Source organism: Malania oleifera, chromosome 3, assembly GCF_029873635.1.
Source record: "Malania oleifera isolate guangnan ecotype guangnan chromosome 3, ASM2987363v1, whole genome shotgun sequence".
NCBI lineage: Eukaryota > Viridiplantae > Streptophyta > Magnoliopsida > Santalales > Ximeniaceae > Malania > Malania oleifera.
The window spans coordinates 640,517-663,769 of record NC_080419.1 but is presented as its reverse complement, the minus strand read 5'-3'; the positions used below and the strand labels follow the sequence as shown (position 1 = coordinate 663,769).

At 36.3% G+C, this 23,253-nt stretch overlaps 1 protein-coding gene across 9 annotated transcripts in view; it reads right to left on the bottom strand.

Moving 5' to 3' along the window:
* Positions 1 to 13,970: 13,970 nt before the first annotated feature.
* Positions 13,971 to 23,253, bottom strand: part of LOC131151656 (uncharacterized) — a 147,988-nt gene continuing 138,705 nt past the window's right edge. For 7 of the 9 annotated variants that reach the window (XM_058102949.1, XM_058102950.1, XM_058102954.1 and 4 more), the window contains 8 exons: positions 22,490 to 22,579; positions 16,569 to 16,634; positions 15,819 to 15,887; positions 15,641 to 15,745; positions 15,387 to 15,512; positions 14,580 to 14,638; positions 14,417 to 14,453; positions 13,971 to 14,331 (listed from right to left, as the gene is read on the bottom strand). In XM_058102949.1, coding sequence (XP_057958932.1) covers positions 14,179 to 14,331; positions 14,417 to 14,453; positions 14,580 to 14,638; positions 15,387 to 15,512; positions 15,641 to 15,745; positions 15,819 to 15,887; positions 16,569 to 16,634; positions 22,490 to 22,579 — 705 coding nt within the window. In that variant the 3' untranslated portion in view covers positions 13,971 to 14,178. Of the gene's footprint in view, positions 14,332 to 14,416; positions 14,454 to 14,553; positions 14,639 to 15,386; positions 15,513 to 15,640; positions 15,746 to 15,818; positions 15,888 to 16,568; positions 16,635 to 22,489; positions 22,580 to 23,253 lie in introns of all 9 variants that reach the window. The other 2 variants (XM_058102957.1, XM_058102952.1) reach the window with 2 other exon arrangements.

Genomic DNA, 23,253 nt, shown 5'->3' with positions numbered 1-23,253 from the left:
AAAACATAAATTAACTTCAATATGACTCAATTTGTTTTTCAGCAACTCCAAGCATTGATCTGAAGAATTGAAACTTATCACGAGGGAGTGCTTTTGTAAATATATCAGCAAGTTGTTCCTCTGATTTACAGAACTTCAATGCAATTTTTCCATTTGATTCCACTTCACGCAAGAAATGATATTTGATTGCAATATGTTTAGTTCTACTATGTTGGACAGGATATTTGGCAATTGCTATAGTTGATTTATTATCACAGAAAACTTCAGTAGATCCCAATTTTTTTTCCCCTATATCTTCAAGTATCCTTCTCAATCAAACGGCTTGGTTTGCACAACATGCAACTGCTACATACTAGGCTTCAGCAGTAGATTGTGCCATATTACTTTGCTTTCTCGAACTCCACGAAAACATAGCAGATCCTAGGTTGAAACTATTGCCTGAAGTGCTCTTTAAATCATCACATGGACCTACCCAATCACTGTCTGTAAATCCCACCAGTTTTGTATTTGATGTTTTCTTATACCAAATATATACCAAAGTTGATAGTTCCTTGTAGGTTCCTCAGAATTCTCTTGGCTGTTCCAAGATGAATTTGAATAGGACATTGCATAAATCTTAAAAGTAAACTAGTGGCATACAGGATATCTGGTGTAGTATTACACTGATACAAGAAGCTTCCCACAAGACTTCTATAGATCGATGCATCCACTTTTTTTCCAACATCATCCTTTTTCAGTTTCTCATTAGGAATTAATGGAATAGCCACTGATTTGCAACCTGCCATGTTGAATCTTCTTAAAAGATCTTCAGAGTACTTCCTTTGAGAACATAAAATTCCCTCAGCCTCTTGACTCACTTCCATGCCTAGGAAATAGCACAGGGGGGTCTCGGTTGCAACTGGAGGGAAAGGAAAGCAAGGAGAAAAGGAAGAGAAGAGAATAGGGAAGGAGAAGAGAGGAGAGACATAGAGTTAGGAAAAGGAACAGAGGAGAGAAACAGATGAAGAGAATAGAGAGTTCGAGAGAAGGGAGGCCGGCTAGAGAAGAGAAAGGTAAAGGAGAGAAGAGTTGAGTGGGGGCAAGCTCCAGAAGAGAAAGGGAAAATATATATATATATATATATATATATATATAGAGAGAGAGAGAGAGAGAGAGAGAGAGAGAGAGAGAAAGAGAGAGAGATGCCCTGGAAGCCCTATCAGCGCATCAAGAAGAGGACATAACTGCATGGCCGGGTCAAATCAACCATATAATTATATATAAATGTATTTTTTTTCTTTTCTTTATTTGTTCCTTCATCTTTCTTTCTTTGTTTCCTATCGCACAAGCCATGTTTTGACCTTCCTAAAGCCCGTATCTCTTAAAGTTTAAAACACAAAAATTGTAAAACAATTTCTCAGCTACACACAACATTTTGAATCATCTCGATCAGACCTTGAACGAGAAAGTTATGCCCAAATTACAAAGTACCATCGGCTTTAGCGTCCATAACTTACTCTGCAATTATTAAATACCAAAAATTCATAAATTATTCAATAAAATTCAAATATTATAAATAGAGCGCAATATTAAAATATTGAGCGTAATTATGCATTTAATTAAAAATATACTCCTTAATGCATGAATTAAAACACCTAATTATTCAATTTAGGCACGTAATCACTCACATTCACGAACCAAACATATTGAAATTAGACATCATTTCATTTCGTGATCATGTGCAGAAAGGGAATGTGACTCTTGAGTTTGTGTGCACTAATGAATAGTGGGCTGATATTTTCACCAAACCTCTTCACGAAGACAAGTTTATATGTATTAGACGTGAGTTAGGTCTAATGCATAGTAGAGAGGCCACTTACAAACATGGTTGAGTGCACAAACTTAGGGGGAGCTACTTGTTCTAAAAATCCACAGCCCTGAAAATTTTACATCTATCCTTGTTTTATACTTTGTGAGTCTGTTTTTGTTGCATGACTATCATATCTCTTGCATGTTGATAATTATACTCATTTTATTATTTTGATTATATTGGATTGTTTGAGTTGATTATTGTGGATAATTAAAAATTTGAACTCATCAGGTTATTTTTATGCAGATATTTTTTTGGGAAATGCTCTATTTTCAAACAACATACTCTCGAATTTTCAAAAAATATTCCCAAACTATATCTTGTGTTTAAATGGTTTTTACCCTTTGCTTGCCTCTTGACCCTTTTTGTTGTTTCCAAAAGGGGGAGAAGTAGGGCAAAACTGGGAAATTGAGAAAATGCTTGAACTTTACATTTCTCTTATGCATAGTTTCAGGGGGAGTTTTTCTTGGCTGTATCTACTTTTGTATAAAGTATTTGTCATCATAAAAAATAGGGAGATTGTTGACCTTATGAGTCATATCCCGTTTTGATTATGACAAATACTTTGGTATTTAATGTTTGCCGAATTTGTGTGCAGGATCATATTGGCAAAGTTATATGAAAGCAAGTGGTGACTTGAAGAAAATGAAGACCCAATGTATTTATTTGTTGTAATTTATATTTCATTCAATTTGGGCCTGTAATATCTATTTAAGCCACGTTTTGTAATAATTAATGCATTGCACGCATGATAGGACAGAAAAGCTAAATGACCATAAATTGACCTTAGGTCCCTAAACATCATATGAAAAGTCTCTCATAACTTAAAAGTTATACCCATATGAACTGGGGTGACTTCTGATAAAAATCAGGACCTAAATGCACACTTTAAGTGTGTTCGGTCGACCGAGTCTGAACCTACATAGAAGCCTTGGTCAACCGAACCTACTAGGGTCAAGAGGTTAACTATTTGGCCGACCATTTTTAAAATGAACTTGAACTACACGGTCGACCAAACTGACACGTGGGTGATTCCCAACAACCTAGTTGACCGAACCTCTAATTAAAATCTGACCTGGTCGACCGAACCTCAGAATTTGGTCAACCGAACTTGCCTTAGTCGACTCGAAACTTAGAGGGTTCAAAATCGCCTTACTACGGTCGACCAAAACCTCAATTCAAAAATTTCATGGTCGGCTAAACTTAGTGATATGGTCGACCGAACCTTAAATATGGTCGACCGAAAACTCTCGAGTTGCCCAATTTTTATCAAGGTAAAACAAGGTTAATTTTTATTAACCTCACTTAAACTTTTTCAAAAAACCGAATGAGTCTTGAACAGTTATAATTTTGGGAGTTTCTATATATACTTCCTCATTTGGTTTGATTAGGAACTGATTAGTAAACATCATTAGCAATATTCTCTTTGAATTTTCAAATACCCATTTTCACATACAAGCTTACCACTTCCATTCTTACTCATTCTCCTTACAAAAATCATTTAGTAAGAGTGTTTTAGAGATCATTCTATAAAGCTTACACTCTCATTGATTGTGTTTGATTAAGGTTGATTTTATTGAGGGTAAACTTTGAGTTTTCCCCTGTGACTTCGTTCATAAGTCATTTTTGGGAAAACTCTCTAAAGCTTGTGAGTCTTGCATTATTGTTGCAAAACTCAAGAGCTTATACTGTGTTTGTTTGTGATATATTTTTTACAAACTAACTTCAAATATTGCTTGTGCCTGATCTTTGAGAAAAATATTTTTGAGATATTTGCTTGTGTGTTCAAGATCTTTGATACTCCACTTTGTGATTGATATTGTTATCTTGATTCAAAGATCCTAACACACACACTCTCACACTCAGATTGCTTTACTTGCATTTTTTTGAGAGAAAACATTTAAACTACATTAGGCTTATCATATCCTATCATCTCGTAGTGTATTGATTATATTGGTACAAATCCGTTTATTGGAGAAGCACATATTTTGTATACGAAATTTGTATTGATTACTTGTTGTATTTCAAGCGTGGCCTGAGGGGGCATTAATCCATCCCGGAAGGATTGATTGTAAAGGTTGAGGTCATCCATGCTTTAATTCGACTTGGTTGTATTTTGGTGCCACTCCACCCGTTAGGTGAGCCATAGTGTAATTGTACTTGTGAGCCAAGGCAGGGATGTAGGCACATTTGCCGAACCTCGATAACATATCTGACATTATCTCTCTTTACTTGCTTTACTATGCATGCATAATTAGTTTACTTGTGTAATTTAATTTCAGTTGAATATATTGATTTATTTTATATCTACACTAGATTGTCTCTAGGGTTGTGCAATACTGTTGTTGGATAATTTTCCTGGGAGAGAAACTTTTTAAAATACCAATTCACCCCCCCTCTTGGAATTACAGTAAAGTCAACACCTACTCTGCTAGACTTCTAGAGAAATGCTCCTAGATCATCGTGGTGATTTCTGATCGTCAGTTTGGCTAAAGATTAAGGAGAAATTGAAGAGAGGGAGAGAGAGAGAGTGTGGGTTTACCTTATCTCAGGAGTGGTGCCTTCAATGCTCCTATGAAAAAATCCATTTTGGTTAAAATGTCAATGGCGAAGAATGGAACTCAGGGGTATTTTCCATCTTTCGATCAGTGCCCATTTGGCTGAGGAAATTGAAGAGAGAGAGAGAGAGAGAGAGAGAGAGAGCATTGCCCAAATCTAAATTGAAATGTCCTTCTGAAGTCTTAGGAAGCTCTTGAGACTTCCATTAGGTAAACATATATTTATATTAATATTATATATATATATATATACACACACACACACACACACACTATACATCCATCATGGTATTTATTTAATTACTTTAATTTAATAATTTTTAATTAATTAATTGATTAATAATAATATTTTTTTTCAGGTTACTACATTCTCCCCTCATAAAAATTTCGTCCTCGAAATTTGCTTAAGATACTTTGAATATAATCCATTTAATCCTCAATTTAAACATCAAACACCTAACTTGACCACAAATTGTCAAATCACAATGCATAAATTACTAAAATTCTCCTTCAAAGATTTTTCCTCACAATCAACTAACGTAATCTTCAAGTTCAAATTTCAAGTTCTCGTCTCTCTAGTTGGAAACATCACCGTCGATGGATTTACCATGGTTTTCTGAAACCAGCTACTACTTCAGAAAAACACAGAAAACCATCAAGGGATTTCTGCACCCCAAGCATACGAAACAAAAACTCAAAAGTCCTAACCATGTCCTAATCTACTCATTCCTATCCTCGTCCTAACTCGAACCTATACTCTAGTATGAATCCATCCTATAGTCTACAGAACCTAACAACCTAATGCTCTGATACCACTCTGTCACGCCCTAAACTCTCCAAGTGGGGCCTGGGGTGTGATGTGATCCAATCACCTATGTCTGATACCAAAACCTCAATCACGCAGCGGAAAAATAAATAACATCCTCAATAATATACCAAAGTTCTATATAAACATCCAAAAATTTTCTCAACATCCAATATCCATATATACATCTTAGAAAACTAAAAACATAAACCAAAAAATACATCCAAGATCTGTACCCTCTCACAAAAATGTTATGCCAACAAACCCAGCTTCAAGCTCGCTAACCTCGATCACGCGGAGGTCCTGAAAAAGATGAATTGTATAACGGGTGAGACACATCTCAGTAAGAGGGAATAAATTAATGCCAGTGTGTGGCTATCATGAGTTTAGTGTATACAAAATATCATCAGTTGTTAATTAACTACAGTTATAAAATCATTCTTAGCCCATACTCACACACACACACAAAATTATTTATAAGTGAAAGTTCTCGAGGATAGGAAAGATTACACGCCCATACATGTACCTTCCCTATGCTCTAATACCATTCTAACTACCATGACTCTCATCTTACTTAGTAAGCCCTCGGGGTTATGTTTATAAGCGAAGTCTCCGAGAATAGGAAAAATTACACACTCATATATGTAACTTCCCTCTGCTCTAGTACCAGACTGTAATTACCAAGGCACTCGCCTTTCTCAGCAAGCTCTCAGACAGAGAGTTTACTTCACCCCAAATACGTATAATAATACTATATTTAATACATTCAATACTTTGTTACTTTACTCTGTATGTTGTTATCTCTATAAAACCCCAACTCTTCATAATCTCTATCTTTCATATATTACTCAGCTCTTCATATGCTATGTTTTCATATACTCTACTCTGTTCTCTTATCACATACTCTGTTTTCACATTTCACATCCTCTGTCTTCATATATTCTGTATTCACATACATTGTTTTGTATTTACATGCACTTTTCTGCTATCTTTTGGTTAAATTTACATATATGAATTTAGAACTCACTGTCAGATTAATAAAAACCGACATGCTTCCCCCCATGACGGGTTGTGCAGCCCGTAGACTGGACTTAACCCTGGTCGGCCCACCAGAGTTAAATCAATTCCCAACTCTTCAGTCAACTAGTCTGATTGGCTTTCCCATGCTAGTCTAGACTCCAAGGGGAACACTACCGTTCACAGCTCAATCGACTATTCAATACCAACACTCTTTCTAAGACGTGTGGTTGCACTAAGCTCTCCATAACTCTCGCAACGAATCGTGCGTACTATGGTCCACCAGAGTTCTCAAACCATACATTGCAATTTAACATTAATATAACAATTCTATATACAATATAATCCTAATGCATTTCAGTATTTCAATATATTATACATGTTGACTTTTTGAGTTCAATCTCTGATTTTGATTATGACAAACTGCATATTACTAATGTGTGTGCCTAGTACTTGAACAAGTTATTAATTCAGTGCACACACATGAGGAAGGATTGTGGGAAGCCTGAAACTCTTAAAGATCATACTCTTGGAATATTCAATGAGAAAATGAAAGACAAAAGAAGAAGACCTGCTTATGCTTTATTTGTAAATGCATTTATTATATTTGGCTCAGTAATAATTTATATCGATCTGTAATAATCTATGCATGTCATGCAAGTAGGTTATTGTAAGCTCAAAACACCGAATTTTTTCGATATCCTCAAAGACATTAGAAGGCCTTTAGGTCCATGCACAAGCACATTAAATAGTCCTCATAATCACTTACATTATCAGGGGAAAGAATTGAAATGAATTGGACAAAATAGGCAAATCTGTGAGAGGTCAGATGACCAAACCCGTTGTGTTCAAAACACTTCGGGCGCCTGAATGACTGAGAAGTCAGCGGGTTAACTTGGTTTCGGGAGATAGAACTAGAAATGATCCTATCTCCCTCGGGCGACCGAACCCTTAAAAAGACACTTTTCACCAGCTCGGGTTGCCGAACATTTTAGTTCAAAATAGGCCTCGACCGAAGACCTGTATTCGGGTAACCGAACTTAGATCCGGGCACCCAAACTGCAGACAGAAAGATTCTGACTTTTATTCAGCCAACTGAGCTTGAACTCGAGCATCCGAACCATTAAAAATGGATTTTTGAGCTAAGTCTATTTGGGTGATTGAACTAAAGTTCAGCCACCCGAAACCTCTCAAGTTGCAAATTATTTACAGAGGTTAAAATGCTTTAAGTAGGGTTAATTTTTCTAATGTGTTTTAAAATATTCCTAATAATACCCTACATGTCCTAAACGGTTATATTTTGGCCTTTATCTATATATAGGACCTCATTTGGGTGGATTAGCAAAAAGATTAAGAAAATCATTATCAAAAATCATCTCTATTTCAAAATCCTATTTTATCCAAATACTCTTATATCTTCATTCCCTTGATACATCTTAGCATTGTGAGATTTTATTGATTGTGCTAGTGCTTATTACATATTACTTATACTCCCTTTGCTTTGGTTGATTATTGATGTTGATTTTGGGGAGTTTAGTTAAGTTTATCCCATAGATTTGAATATTGTAAGTCTTGTGTTGGAATAAACTAATAAGCTTAAGGATCTTTGCATTGTCATTGCAAGATTCCTATAGCTTTGATTTTGTGCAAATATTTTTCCAGGCTATAGTATTTTCAAACTACTATTGTGCTTGTTTCATTGAAGGAAAATATTTTGAGTTAGTTTGAATATTTGATTAACATCTTTGAAACTCTGATTTGTTATTGAGATTTGATATAACTTGTTTCAAAAATATAACTTGATTAGAACACTCTTGAGCATACTTGTTATTGCATCTTGTTGAGTGTTGCTTGCACAAAGATACACATCACTGAGCTTACATTTACCTATATAGTTGATGTGCATTTGATTGATTACATTTGGTACATAATCTGCTTAGTTAAGAAGCATAGTTGTTGTACACAAATTTGTTTGAGAAATTTGTTGTATTCCAGGCGTGGCTTAAGAGGGCGGTAATCCAACCCGGTAAGGATTGGTTGTAAAGGTTGAGGTCAGCCCTGTGTTAATTTGACCTGGTTGTAAAGGTTGAGGTCAGACCTGTGCTAATTGACCTGGTTGTTTAGGTGCCACTCCACCCGTTAAGTGAGCTTATAGTGGTAATCCTTGTACTTATTAGCCAAGGCAGGGACGTAGGCAGTTTGCCGAATTTCGATAACATTTCTAGTGTCGTCTCCTTTACTGCTTTATTATGCATACTCCCCATAACGAAAGGTTGTAATGAATTATTCTCCATCTGTTTAAGTGAGCAAGGATAGTGGTATCTTTAGAGGGTATGCTCAAGGTGGGGACATAAGCTGGTTTGGGCAAACCTCGATAACAAATCTGTGTGGTACTCTCTCTCTATCTTATTTAAATTCCTACACTTTAATTTCAGCATGTGTATGGATGTTTATTTAGTGTCAAAAATTTTTTTTCATACACACGTTTGATTTAAATAAGATATACTACACACGTGTATGTTTACTTTCATTGCTAAAATTATTTTACATACATGTGTGTACATTGAATGTGATGTGATTTGTGGTGAATCGGTGAAATATTTAAATTAGTCAAAAAGTTTTTAAAACCCAATTCATCCTCCCCCCTCTTGGGATCACACCAATTCTAACATATAGTCTGTGAAACTGTGTTTTGAAACTTGCCTTCTTATCCTTTTTTAGAAAGGCATTTTCAAAGTGAATGCATATTTTTAAGCTCATTTGCATTTCAAGATTTGAATTTATATAAATTTGTGCTAACCGTTGTTTGCCTTGAAAGAAACGAAATGATTTAAGTGGAGTATATTACACTATTACCCAGACGAAGCAGAAGTTGGTAAAGAAACAAAAAAACAAAAAAAAATGAAGTATTCTAACCACATCTCTGAGTACCTATTTGAAGAAATTTTCAAAACAAAGAGGTTTCAATACCAAAAATTTGAGAAAATCAAAAAGTGAACTCAAGCAAGCAAAGTGTCCAAAGTTGTTAGAGCAGAATGACAGGTTTGATCAAAGGCGTGAAGACAACTGCCAGTCAAAATGGCTAAAAAGGGACTCGTTCCCTTCAACTAACCCAGACAATGCAGCACATATAAGCCCTATTTTCTTTCAAAATGTGATACCCCGTGAAAGAAAAGCTTAAAAAGGATTAGATGTTACTACCCATATCAACAAGGTGCATCTTTCTTTTCAGGAGTCTTTCCATAAGAACTCCACGATTAAGTGTGCTTGGCTTGGAGTAATCTTAGAATGGGTGACTTCTGGGAAGTTTTCTTAGGAAGTGTGTGAGTGAGGACAAAATACATTGAAAAATATACGTGTTGGTCTGTAAGGCCAGTTATTAGTTCGATAAGGCCCACCCCTCTTGTTGTCTAGTCCAGGTGGAGGAGGAGAGACGCAGTGCTCCCTGATAGACCCAGGTTGGGGTGTTACAAATAATATCAAAGCAATTACCTAACCGGAAGTGTGATGAGATTCACATCACCTGGGTTTGGAAATGTGGGTTCGCAACGAGGACTTCGCATTTTGTAAGTGGGGGAGAATGTGATACCCCTTGGAAGAAAGACTTAAAAAGGATTAGATGTTACTACCCATATCAACAAGGTGCACCTTTCTTTTTGGGAGTCTTCCCATAAGAACTCCATGGTTAAGTGTGCTTGGTTTGGAATAATCTTGGGATGGGTGATCTTCTAGAAAGTTTTCTCAGGATATGTGTGAGTGAGGACAAAACACACTGAAAATGACACATGTTGGTCTATGGGGCCAGTCATTAGTCCGATAAGGCTCGCCGTTGTCTAGTCCAAGTGGAGGAGGAGAGACGCAATGCTCCCTAGCAAAACCAGGTTGGGGTGTTACACAATCAATGTGGGATGTGCAAAGTTCATGTAAGTCCCATCTTTTTTTCAATCATTCTAGGATATGTGAAATGCACGTACGTCCTGTCTTCCTTCAATTAATCTAGGTTGCATGAGATATACGTAAATCTTGTCTCCTTTTGAGCATTCCAAGTCGTGCAAGTTCATGTAAGCCTAGTCGCCTTTTAATCATTCTAGGCTATACAAAATGCATATAAGTCCTATGTTTCTTCAACTAATCCAAGTTGTGTGAGATGCACGTAGTCCTTTCTTCTTTTGAGCATTCCAAGTCGTGCAAGCTCACATAAGTCATGTTTCCTTTTCAATCAATCCAAGCTATGCAAAGTGAATGTAAGTCATGTTTCCTTCAATCTACCCAAGCCATACAAGATGCATGTAAGTCCTGACCTTCCTCAATCATTATAGGCTATGCAAAGCGCATGTAAGTCCTACTTCCTTTCTAAGTTATGCAGCGCACATAAATCCAATCTCCTTTTGATCATCCAAGCGATCCAGCACATGTAAGTCATGTTTCATTTCAATCAATTTAGGGTGTGTAGGATGCACATAAGTCTTGTTCACTTCTACAAAATAGCTTTCTCTGAGTAATCAACCTCGTAACAATCATCAAATGATTTGGGAGTTAGGGGATATGTAACTTGTCGAGTCAAGCACTTTTTTCTTTCTTTCAAAACTAGTTCGATATGGATAGGCTCCCCATGGATAGTTTGTCTTACTCGGAGTACTAGCCCCTGCAAACAATTCTATTGTGTTTTTCCTTTGACTAATATGAGATGGGTAATGTCCCTATAAACAGTTCTCCTTATAAGTGACTTGACTTAGGGGTCTCATTTTTTGTTGCAAGTGACTTAACAACCTAGGGATATTACAATCCCCCTCATCAAGCACTCTTTCCTTAAATTGATCCAAAATGGGTAGTGCCCCAATAGATAGTTTCCCTTGTAAGTGATTTGATAACCTAAGGGTCTTACAATCCCCCTATTTTAGTGCTTTTACCTCTAACTGATCCAAGATGCGCAGTGTCCCCATCGACGTTTCTACTTGCAAGTGACTTGACAACCTAAAGGTCTTACAATCCACCTCATCAAGTGCTTTTTCCTTTAATTGGTCCAAGATAGGTAGTGTTGTCCCCATGGATAGTTCTCTTTGTAAGTGACTTGACAACTGTCAAATAGTTTTTCCTCTAATTGATCTGAGATGGGTAGTGTCCCCATGGATGGTTCTCCTTCCAAGTGACTTGACAACCTAGGGGTCTTACAATTCCCCTCGTCAAGCGCTTTTTTCCTCTAATTGGTTTAAGATGGGTAGTGTCCCTATGGACAGTTCTCTCCTCATCCAAATGGGTTGTAGTGATTTAATAGTTCATGATCAATAACTCTTAAGGTTAATCGCTCCACTCAATCACTCTAAATGGGTTATAGCGATTTGATAGTGTAGGGTTAAGAACTCTTAAGGTCAATCGCTTCACTCAATCCTTCTAAATGAGTTTTAGTGACTTGACAGTTCAGTATTAGCAACTCTCGAGCTCAATAACTTCACTCATTCTTCTAGTTTTGTTTTCCATAGCCTAAATTTTGTTTATGATTCAACCAAAATTGACATCTCTATCTTTATTTGGCCCCTTTTTTCAAAGGTGTTACCCAAAGAGGGGCAACTGTTGATGGTCATTTTGACCGAATGCCCAAAATGGAGATTGACAAGCCTTTTTGTCTTTTCCCAAGAATTGTTTTCCCTCTTTAACTTCCATTTTACCATTTTTTACTGCATTGGGTGATCTAGGACAATTCAGGATGGTAAGGTGGGGTTCACCAGCAATTTTAACTTTAGGCACACAAGTTAAGACAAAATCTCCATCACTCCAAACTCTTTTACCTTTTTTCTACTAAATCTGACTACACTTGATGATTTAGAGAAGCCCAAAATAGTAAAATAAGGTTAAATAGTGATTTTGATTTCTGGAATGGAAATCAAAGAAAGAACCCTTGTCATTCCAAGCTTTTGTGTCCTTTTTCTAACAAATCTAACTAAATTAAGTGATTTGGAGCAGTATGAAAATAGTAAGAAGAGGTTTGACAATAATTTTGACTTCAGGCATGCACATCAAGGCCAAACCCATATCATATGGAGCTTTTCTACTCTCTTTTTTGCCAAATCTGACTGTGTTGGATGATTCGAAATAGTTTGAAATGATAAGAAAAGACATGACAATGATGTTGACTTTAGACACACAAATCAAGGCAAAACCTTTGCCATTTCGAGCTTTTCTATCCTCTTTTTGCCAAATTTGATTACATTGGATGATTTAGAGTAGTCTGAAACGGTAAGAAAATGTCTGAAAATTTAAATTTAGACACGTGAATCGAGGTAAAATCCTATCATTTTTAGCTTTCTAGCCTCTTTTTTTTTTTCTCCGCCAAATCTAATTACACTAGGTGATCTGAAGCAATCTTAAATGGTAAGGTAGTGTACCCTAATAACTTTACCCTCCGACATGAAAATCAAGGTGGAAACTCTGTGAATTCTAGATTTTCAACTCTCTTTTTACCAAATCTGATTGCACCGAATGATCCAGAGCAGTCTGAAATGATAAGGCGTCAAATTATAATTTTGACTTTCACATAAAAAACGAGGTAAAATTCTAACTTTTTTGTAATTTTTTTGACTTTTTTTCAACACTTTTGAAAATTCTAGCCATTTTTTGTGGATTCCACATACTTTTTTTTTTCTTTATTTTTATAAAATTTTTTAATTAAATATTATAATACTTTAATATTAAAATATTTTTAAAATTAAAAATTAAACTAATTTTTTTAAAAAATAAAATAATCCAAAAAAAAATCAAGACTGGTGCATGGCCGCATGCACTAGTGCGTGGGAGACCACGGATTGACGGCCCTCAAAATGAGACCATTTTGTTTTTGAAAAAAACAATAAAAAATTAAATTAAAATAGGCAAGCGCCTGTCACTTATTATAATTGCATCATTTTGAGTTACTCTATTTTAAAAATATAAAGGGCGAGGGCGGAGGTGCAAAATGATGTCATTTAGGCATAAAAAAATTAAATTAAAACAGGCAAGTGCCTATCACTTATTATAATTGCGTCATTTTGAGCTACTTTGTTTTTTGTGGGGTGGGGCAATTTTGGTTGTGAGGGGGCCTTTCCCCTCCTCTTCCTCTCTCCCCCTTCCCTCTACCACACATAAAGACAACCCCCCAAGCCACCCTTGACATCTCCTATCTCTTTCAATCAACCACAAGGATAGTGCCGCTCTAACGGCTATGTCGGAGCTGCACTGCCTACCCCATTTTTTTTTCAATTCTTTTTTTTTTTTTAATTTTGTTTTTTATTTCTCCTCCTTTCTCTTCTCATCTATTTAAGACCCAAAGGGGGCTCGGTTTGGGGGGAGATTCATGCTATTCTCTGCTTTCATTGCTCCTTCACCTAAAATTTAGTAAACACATTTTTTTATTTATTCAAAGTGTTGTTTTCGCCTTAGAGGTTTTAATATTAATTACTTTAAGAACTTATAAGTTATGGAAGGTCTAAAGATGTCTTCTCAATATGGGGACTCTCTCTCTCTCTCTCTCTCTCTCTCTCTCTCTCTCTCTCTCTCTCATTTTGAGTAATTAGCTAGAAGAAAATCTTATATTTCATGATCAGTCTCTTAATTTGATTTTTTTTTTCAACAAAAATCATATACTCAAATTAATCAATTTTTTTACTGTACAAAGTTGAATCAAGAGGAAAGGGATAGACAGAGGGATCTATCCTTTGTTTTGAAGAGAGAGAGAGAGAGAGAGAGAGAGAGAGAGAGAGAAAGCATGGATTAAAATTTATCATTTGAGAAATTTTTTTTTTTTCTCAAATTCATTGATGATGAAAGCAAGTCCAAACTGCTTAGCAGCCAAAAATAAACTAAAGTGCTAAATGGTTTCTATAAACATACCATTATTTTCCACTTTAATAATGTCCACCACAACATACAAATACTGTATTTTTTTTAAGCATACAATGCATTTTTGTTATTTTACGTCACTGCCTAGGGTATTTGAGCTTGGGTTCATGTTCAGCCTCATTTGTGCTGTTACAACGCTTCATGAAAGAGTCGAGTGTTCCCTGCTTTGTCGGGCTGCCTCTTGGCTGTTTGTCTGAAACGTCTAAGGTGTTCTCTTTGCCATCAAGCATCTAATGAGAAAATTTAGGTTGAGAAGCTCCCTTGTCAAAAAAAAAAAAAAAAAAACATGAAAGCATTTGGTGAGAGAGAGAGAACCTGTCCCAAATTTTCTAGCTTGCTCTGAACAACATCCCTGACAAGAAAAAAAAGAAAAAACTACCATTATCATAATTCTAATCACTACCCAGAAACCTCATCCAGCTTGTATTTAATCCGAAGACTACATAATCCACGTGCGGCAAATAGGATGCAAGCATACCATATTATGTCGTCAACTGTATCATTTGCTAAGAGGTAGTATATATTAACTGCTGACACCTAAAAATACAAAGCAAGCATATCACAATGTATTGACAGCGCATTGGAATTCATGAGTATAAACTTATATTAAACAGTTGCAGGCAATAAAAACTGCTAATAACACAAAAGACATCCATGCATGGAATTCTTTTACGAAACATAATAGTGTCAAATTTTAGAACAAAAATATCATGGACTAAATACATCAATGACGCGCATATGGTGTATAACGTGCAATACTGTAATATAATAATCATATAACATAGTCAATAAATATAAATGGAATTCATGACTTTGCTGAATATTATTTATTTTACAAATACAGACAATTTGGACATAAATAGTCAAATAAAAGGTTGTTACTAATACGTAAGTTCAATTTTTCATATAATTTCAAAAGTCTAAAAGTTATTCATATCCTTCTTGTAATAATTTGCAGTTCCAATATAAAGAGCATCTTAATTAACAGAGAAATTCCAATTTGGGTTTTGAATCTCAATTTTTAATTTCAAGAAAATTTTGTTTATAGCTAAAATTTTGAGATTTCAGTAAATTTTAGATAATTTGTGAAAATTTTGTTAAGAGAGGGCGGCGGAAAGAAAAAATCTCCACCAACATAAAATTGACTTGGGTCGGTCTCACCTCATGGGATTATTAACCAACCAAACGCGATGCATTAATGCAACTGGTAAGCTTAGAATAAAATCTCAAATGTTCATGAATCTCATAAAACCACGTTAATTATTTCAATATTGCTGCAGTGTACCTGGCCAATCCTATGAGCACGATCCTCTGCTTGAATCATATCACCCGGAGTCCAAGACAACTCTGCAAAAATAACTGTGCTTGCAGCTGTTAAAGTTAACCCAACACCTCCTGCTTTGATGGAAAGCTACACAACAAGAGTCGAAAGACACAACCTTAGACACAAATCACAACCCCAAATCTAAAAGCAGAAGCCATATGGAAATATCAACAAGAAGCTAATTCTTTATTAACTAATGCAGCAAACTGCAATACCACGGCTGCCTTGATAGCATCTTTTTCTTGAAAATCCATAACCATAGCTTGCCTTGAAGCTGCAGGGGTACTCCCATCAATTCGAATGCACCCAACTTTCTTCTTCTGAAATTTTCAGTTCCAAGTGAGAAAATCATGAAGAATTCATACTGATCACTGAGCAGTCTCAAAGTCTCACCAGCAGGAACTCATATATGGCATCAATCATGGGCTGATGGTGAGCAAATATCAAAAACTTGCAGCCTGCCTGCAGAATTAACATGATAAGGACAAGAGTGAATATTTCTTTTTGGTTTTATGAGCTGCAGAACTTTAATTGTTTATTTATTTTGGAGGGTGGGTGTATGGAGTTCTTAAGAAAAAACCACAACAAAACACACAGCATCTTGGCCGCTAACAACTTAGGTGTCGAGTATTAAAATATCAGTAGTCAGCAATCTATGATTCTTGATTAACCCTTCACTCAACTTAAGGTAATTGAACCAAAACTCACACAACTCAGACCATCTAATCCTTGGATACCAATTAGACAGGTCTAAAATAAAATTTATGAATCTTACCACAAGTGATTTTCTCATTCCCCTTTTTATGATTGCAACAAGGATGCAACATTGAAAGTGCCATGGCACGAAAAGTGAAACATTGAAAGAGATAAGAGAGTGAAACAAAAAGACAGGGATCCTGCTATTGGATATAATTTGCAAAGTTGGGCCCAAATGGAATGGAAAAAAAAAAGGTTCAGTTTCAGCATTTCAGTGCACTAAAATATATGATACTACAATTACATACACCTAATATATGCACCAGTAACCAACAATCTAGGTTTCTTTCACACACAAAATATCTATCCCTCCAAAAAATGCATTTACAAATTAACTATTTTCATTTTACAACTCATGGAAGAAAACAAGAAATCAGAAAATAATACCTCAATCACAGTTCCCAAGTAATCTACGACTGCTGGGATCTTTGCTTCTGCAGAATCAGTGTATATCTGCAATCCAATCGAGAATGGAGAAACATTAGGACAGAGAGTAGGACTTCAAAACTGAATTATTTTTGCACAATGAAATAGCTACAGAATGAGCAATTAAATTCTATGGTGTCACCAGAGTTTCGCATGGAAAGGTGCATCAACTAAACCAAAATAACGTTGGTGCATGTAAAAATCATTTTAGCCAATGTTTATGACTTTTTTAAAACAAGTTTCGGTATTCTCATATCACTACAACCCCCGGAAGGAGGAAACCCCCTCAAGCTCCCTTTCATTAAATTCATGACAAAACTGAAAATCCGAAGAAACCTAAGAGCTATCCACTTTTATTTTTTAAAAATAAAAGAAGATATATTAAGAAAGGAAAAGATATTACAACCTAAATAAGGACAAAAACTTTCAAGGAAAAAGAAAAGAAAAAAAAAAGGAAAACAAAAAAAAAGTGAATAAAAAATTAAAAAAATCCCCTTTTAAAAACTTCCCATCATAATTCATGGGATACTGCAGATTTGCTAATTCCTACTGACCCTTCATCTTTCTTTTAGCCACACCCGTATGAACTTCATTCCCTCCCTGATTGGACAGCCATTAGGGGTGTAAACAGGGCAGATATCGAACAGGAGGGGCAGAACCTGAATTTGCTCCGCCAAGAATTACCCACCCAAATCTGCATCATGCCATTATTTACATCCCCATCACTGCCTCATTAGGGGATCCTCTTGCCAGGGATCAAGATCTGCTGGACAACCATCACAACAGCAGCCCTCTCCCATGCACAACCATCAGCTGGACTCTCACACTTGCTCGAACCATCATGCACTTAAATAAGCCGTTTAAAATGCACTCCCTCGATAAATCTAACTACAAATAGGATGTACTTTAGCTTCTCCTTCTCCAAAGTAGATACCTAACCCTTATAATGTACCCTCAATAACCTTATTGTACCTACCCTCAGCCTAACATCTCTCAAAAATAAATTAGAGTTTAGGGCCAGATTCAAAAACCTTTTTAGTCTATAAAGAAGTTGGCTTCAGTCATTCAAAACAGCAAAGTGGGTCTCCGCCATATTAGCTTCAGCATTTATACCCTCTTTAATCCCTGGATATTGAGCCTCTTTAATTCTTGAATGAGCTGAATATTAGCCTGCTCCGAATTGAACATGAGACCAGAACTAGAGTTGAACATTTTACTCAGTAAAAGGCCCAAATCTAACACAATGGTGAAGGACCCAAGACCAGACCAACCCATTGTCAACCCCCCCGACATACGTCAGGCAAAACCCTAGCTACCACTGCTCTGTGTTGATTGTCTTCATCTGCAAAACCTTCTTCATTTGTCACTCTTCTGCTGGCACATGCTTAAGCATTTTCCCCACATTTGAAACAAAATGTTCGCTCTCAAAGTTCACAACTTCCTTCCATAGTTGATTTTGTCATTGCAATGCAGAATTAGTGCCCTTTACCACATGAGAAACTTTCCTGCCTATTAGGCTATTACTTCCACCACTGATTAAAGTTCTTTCGTGATATTCCTCCATGAGAACCTCCTGGAATAAATACACAGAATCTCTTGCGGTTCCAACCCAACCATAGTTCCAAATATCTACTCTTATTAATCAACCTAATCGCCATCCAATAATCAACCCTCCCCTAAAAAATAAACCTCCAAAATAGCCTAAACATTCAAAACAAGTTGTCTCCAATCCATTCACTGCGTCCCATGAAACCCTAACCCTTATTGGGTTTCTCTCTAGCAAAAAAAAAAACCACACTTTCCCAATTTCTCGTCATAATTGAAGGATTTCCCTTTGATCAGAAGAATTCGATAGATGCACCCTTCTCTCATGGCAAATGCTAGCCATCGCCAAGCAATAATGAGAAGGGAGCAAGAGCTTTGTGAACATAAAATATTTCCCTGAGATGATAATCCTATTATTGGGTATAATACCAGGGAAATCAATTTTAGGAGGGTATGTTGCCCGAGCCAAATGCCCCCCATGGATCAAGCATATTCACAAGCACAGTAATATCATAATAGCACTATCATTACTATCATTCTGGTGATCTTATTGAAATAGCATTAGAATATCCTTGTTATGCCAAACATTATAATCATAAATTCCCAGTAATCCTAATGAGTGAACTAAACAAAAGAATATATGTGCGATAGTAATCCTACTCTTGGGTATAGTAAGCAGGAAAATGGTTCTAGGAGGCTAGGATAATCTGACTCAAATGCCATCTAAAAATCAATCATATTCATGAGAGCACTAATATCATATATTCCTATTTGATAAAGATTCCTCTCTAACATTAAAAGTTTTCAGGGCTATCACCCTATCACCAACAAAGAAGCTAGAAATAGATGCATTATAAAGCTTAGATAAGGAAAAATATAAGAAGGCCCCCAAAGGGCACTTCCTCAACCTACACATACTATGAAATGAAATTTCTCACCATTTCCAACACTGTAAGAAAACTGAGAAAAGTTTACTACAAAAGACTCGCACTGGCGACGATAATTCCACTATGAACATCCCAATTGTTCTGCTGGAGAAAATAAATACCCTACGCCAAGGAGCATGACATTTCAAAGGGCGCACCAAAGCCAAATTATCCATCTCCTGCCTGCCCATGGCAAGACATTCTAACCATCAATTTTTAATCAGAAAACCAGGATGAGGTGGCCATATTTCTCCAATATGAAACAAATTAAAGCCCCAGTAAATTTGATAGGACTCAGAAATGACGGGATAATGATCAGAAACAACCAAGGGAGTAGAAGAAATGGGAAACTATCATCCCAAATAGTAGAATTGAAGAAGATATCAATGCGAGTAGCCACAAAATCACCTCTTGAAACAAAAGAAGTAAATTGTGCATTAGATAAGAGGAACATCTCACAACTCACAATTACTACCTAACAAAAATTCAAAATCAGTTCCTAAATTTAGGCTCTTAAATATTCCTGTACAACAAATCATTCACAACTTCTAATTTTATCAAGTGAATGCATTAAAATATCTGGGAATCCATTTTCTTGATCTTCCGACACCTCAACAGGTTCTCAAGACCTCAACATTCAAACTCAAAATGCTGAAAGACACTTTCTTTCATTCTCCTGCCTTTGACCCTCCCATAGTAACTTAACATAGCAAGTAGTGTAGAACAAGGAGTTGGACCATGGTGAAACTGATTCAGAAGAACTGAATCAAGGTATTGTAGGATCCTAAACCCAAATGTGCGCAGTCAATTAGTAGTTATACTGTGTTTAATTTAATTTCTAGCTATGTGGGGTTTCTTTGTAATTTCATGCATCTCTAGGAGTTGATTTGTAATTTTCTACTAATTTAGATTTCTTATAAATAGGGTGTGAAAGCCATGTAGGAGTTAGCTTTTTGTGAGTTTGAAAGTTAAGTTGGAAATTGTGTTTATATGCATCTCCTTTCTACCTTCTTCTCCCTCTCCTTTCTTCCCACTTGATGCTTCATCGGCAAGCTTTCAGCAACTCCTCCAGCTCCTTTTTCGTCTCAATGATCTAAGGGGAAATATACCCCAACCTCACCAGTAAGATTAATCAACTAAAACTCCCCACAAGAGGACTGTGTACCTCAGTTGTCTCCCTCAACCCCAATAATTATATATATATATGGCACTCCCTTTTGACTAAAACCCTCTTTGGCAATTTGAAGATTATTTGTATTCTAGCCTCCAAAAGGAAAAGGTAAGATTCAACAACAAAAATAATTATTTTTCATTGCTTCCCCTCAAATATCATTTCTTAATGAAGCACAAGGCGAAGAAAGAAACATTACGGTCAATAAAAGAGCACTAGGGGCAAAGTTCCTCAAAGATTGATGATATGAAGAGTTCCTTCTGTAGGTCTAGAACCCGTGTAGAAGTTATTCAATTGACCAACACTAATTTCTCCAATCAGGTATCCAATAACATGACCATTCAAATTAGATTTCTCTACACAATTCCCGTTTCAACCACCACCCAGAGCAGTCATTCTCATCAAATATATTTGAACCTGCAAGAACATTAAAAGGTGAGACTACAGCACAATCTGCATCCTCAAATTCCCTCAATATACAGAAAAAGAATTCCCCAAACCCATCTACACCTCCACTTCCCCATCAGATTTCTTCTCCACATCCCAACAGATTAAAAATACTCCCTTTAATCCAAAAACAGAAAACCATTCAACTCCCATCTGCAATTTAGAATGTATACCCTCAGCAGCCTACTTCAAGATGGGAAAAGTCTGTTTCAAGGACATCCCAATCTTAAAAGTAGAACCAGGAAACACAGGTTGCAGCACCTCCATTTTCTTCTGACCAGTGTACTGCCCTCCCTGTTCCAATAAACCACTCTTTCCACCGTTGACTGCTGCCCCCATGAGATGACCCCAAACACAGCTTTCAAGTCATATGCCTGCTAGCAAGGGCCAACGATCCATGACCCTCAATTGCAGTGTCCAGAACATCCTCGGAGCACAGTGAGAGTCTCTTCTTCCCATTCCCGATCAGATTTTCCTCCTTTAAATAGGCTCCTTCTATTTGTTGAGCACATGCCCCCATCTGTCCAATATTTCCCATTTCAGTAAGCCCAGCACCTCAATCTGGCATTAGTTCTCCACAAGATTTGTTAACTGAAGACTGCTTTGTCAGTAAATTTCAACAAAATCAAAAAAGCATCATGATTTTACTTAAATGGCTTTGCTCAAAACACACATTATTTGTTACTTTTTTGTGCACATGCTACAAAAATGAAGTACTTTATGCCCATTCTGGACATTAAGCCACTAACTGGAACTCAACTCCCTCCCAACAATCCTTACACTATTGCATAACTGATTTAGTATAAATGTCCATAATCAAATCAAAATACTTAATCAGTACTCTAGTCACACACCTCTTTTAATTGAAAACTTTTTCTATGTCAATATTTACTATATGCATGCAAGTTTTCTTTGTTTCCCTTTGAACTAATCCATCAATCCAGCCAGAAAATTGCTGCCATGGCCAACATTTCACTCAAAACCAAATTGATTTTATAATACTGATAGATCTTGTCATAATCTAAGTCTAATTACTTTAAACAAAGTTTCTTATGAGATTGATCAGTTTAATATACAGCTTGCAGCACTCTGATAATCCTCTTTGCTTTTATGCGTAGATAATGCAGCTCTTCCCCTCCATTCACCAATTATCATCTTAGCTTTAAAAATATTGTTAACCCAATGACTAAATATAGCCAATACCCTGACACTTCCAAACTATAATTACAAAAAACAAGCAATGTTCCACAATATTTCCTACCTCCATATTTTTTGTAACTTGGTTTCCCCCAAACATTCTATTGCCTGAGTATAGGAAAGTTGTTCAATCGTTAATGCAATTGGCACTTGCCTAAAAGGGCATGTACTGTTGGAGACATCATTCAAAAGATCCAAGTTGTTCTGCAGGGAAACTAAAAATTTATGACAAAAATAATTTTAGTTTGAAAGGACTTGGAAAAACCATTTTACAATTTTCTCTTACCTCTTAACAACTTTCTCTTCAATTTATTAAAAAAAAAAAAACCATATCAACCCTAGTTCCACTCCCATCCACATTTCCTAGGTCCAACTCGCATTTCCCCTGATGAAGTTTGTTCAAGAATTCACATATGGCTCCCACTGGACAGGAGTGGCTTGGATTCCATAGTGCACGCATCCAGGAATTCTTAAATTTTCATGGGAACCCCAAACAAATGTGCATTAACATAGGATAAAATGTCCTCTATAAGTAAAAAAAATCAGAACCAAAAACAGCACTAAGAATGCAGATGCAAGTTCACTTGAAAACATACCTTATTTATAAGATTCTTCTTAGTAAATTTAAGTGACTCAACCTCCTCTTTAGATTTGCAAGCCTTAATCTTGCTTTTTACCAAATCCAACTGTAAAAATACATCAATGTTAGCAGTTTTATTTCCCTTTTATTGGAAAAGAAATTCACAATTCAATAATTATTATGAAAGCACTCTTTACCTTGCAAATCAATAGAGCACAAAGACAGCTATGTAAAATAAAAGTTAATAATAATACAAGTGGCTTCATCAATGAGCAGTAAGATTGGACAGCAACTAAAGCAAACCTTATTTGGAAACCCAAACCGGACCGGTAATATTGGACAATAACTAAAGAAAACCATGATTTGGAAACCCAAACCAGACTAGTTGGTCCAACCCAGTCGGACCAGAACGGGGTCACTGCACCAGTCCAGGTATGCCAAAAAACCAAAATTTTTACAACCTGGCGAGGATCTGGTCAACTCAATCTGAACCGGCCAGCCCCGGTGAGTCGACCAGGTTGACCCACAGGTGGGATGTTGTACCCAGCAGGAATTGAATCTCTGAGCCTAGGGGAAGAGAGACATGTTTACCACTAGAAACAAAACCTTCCGAAATGTCAACTTATCTCCCAAAAAGAAAATGGTATCATCTGCAGAATATGTAATAATTCAACCTCATGCCTACCCATCCTAATGCCTACTACTCACTCTCAGCCCCCATTCATGAGAAATCATTCTACTGAACACAGCAAAGCACTAGAGTAACCAAAAAAGGAGAAA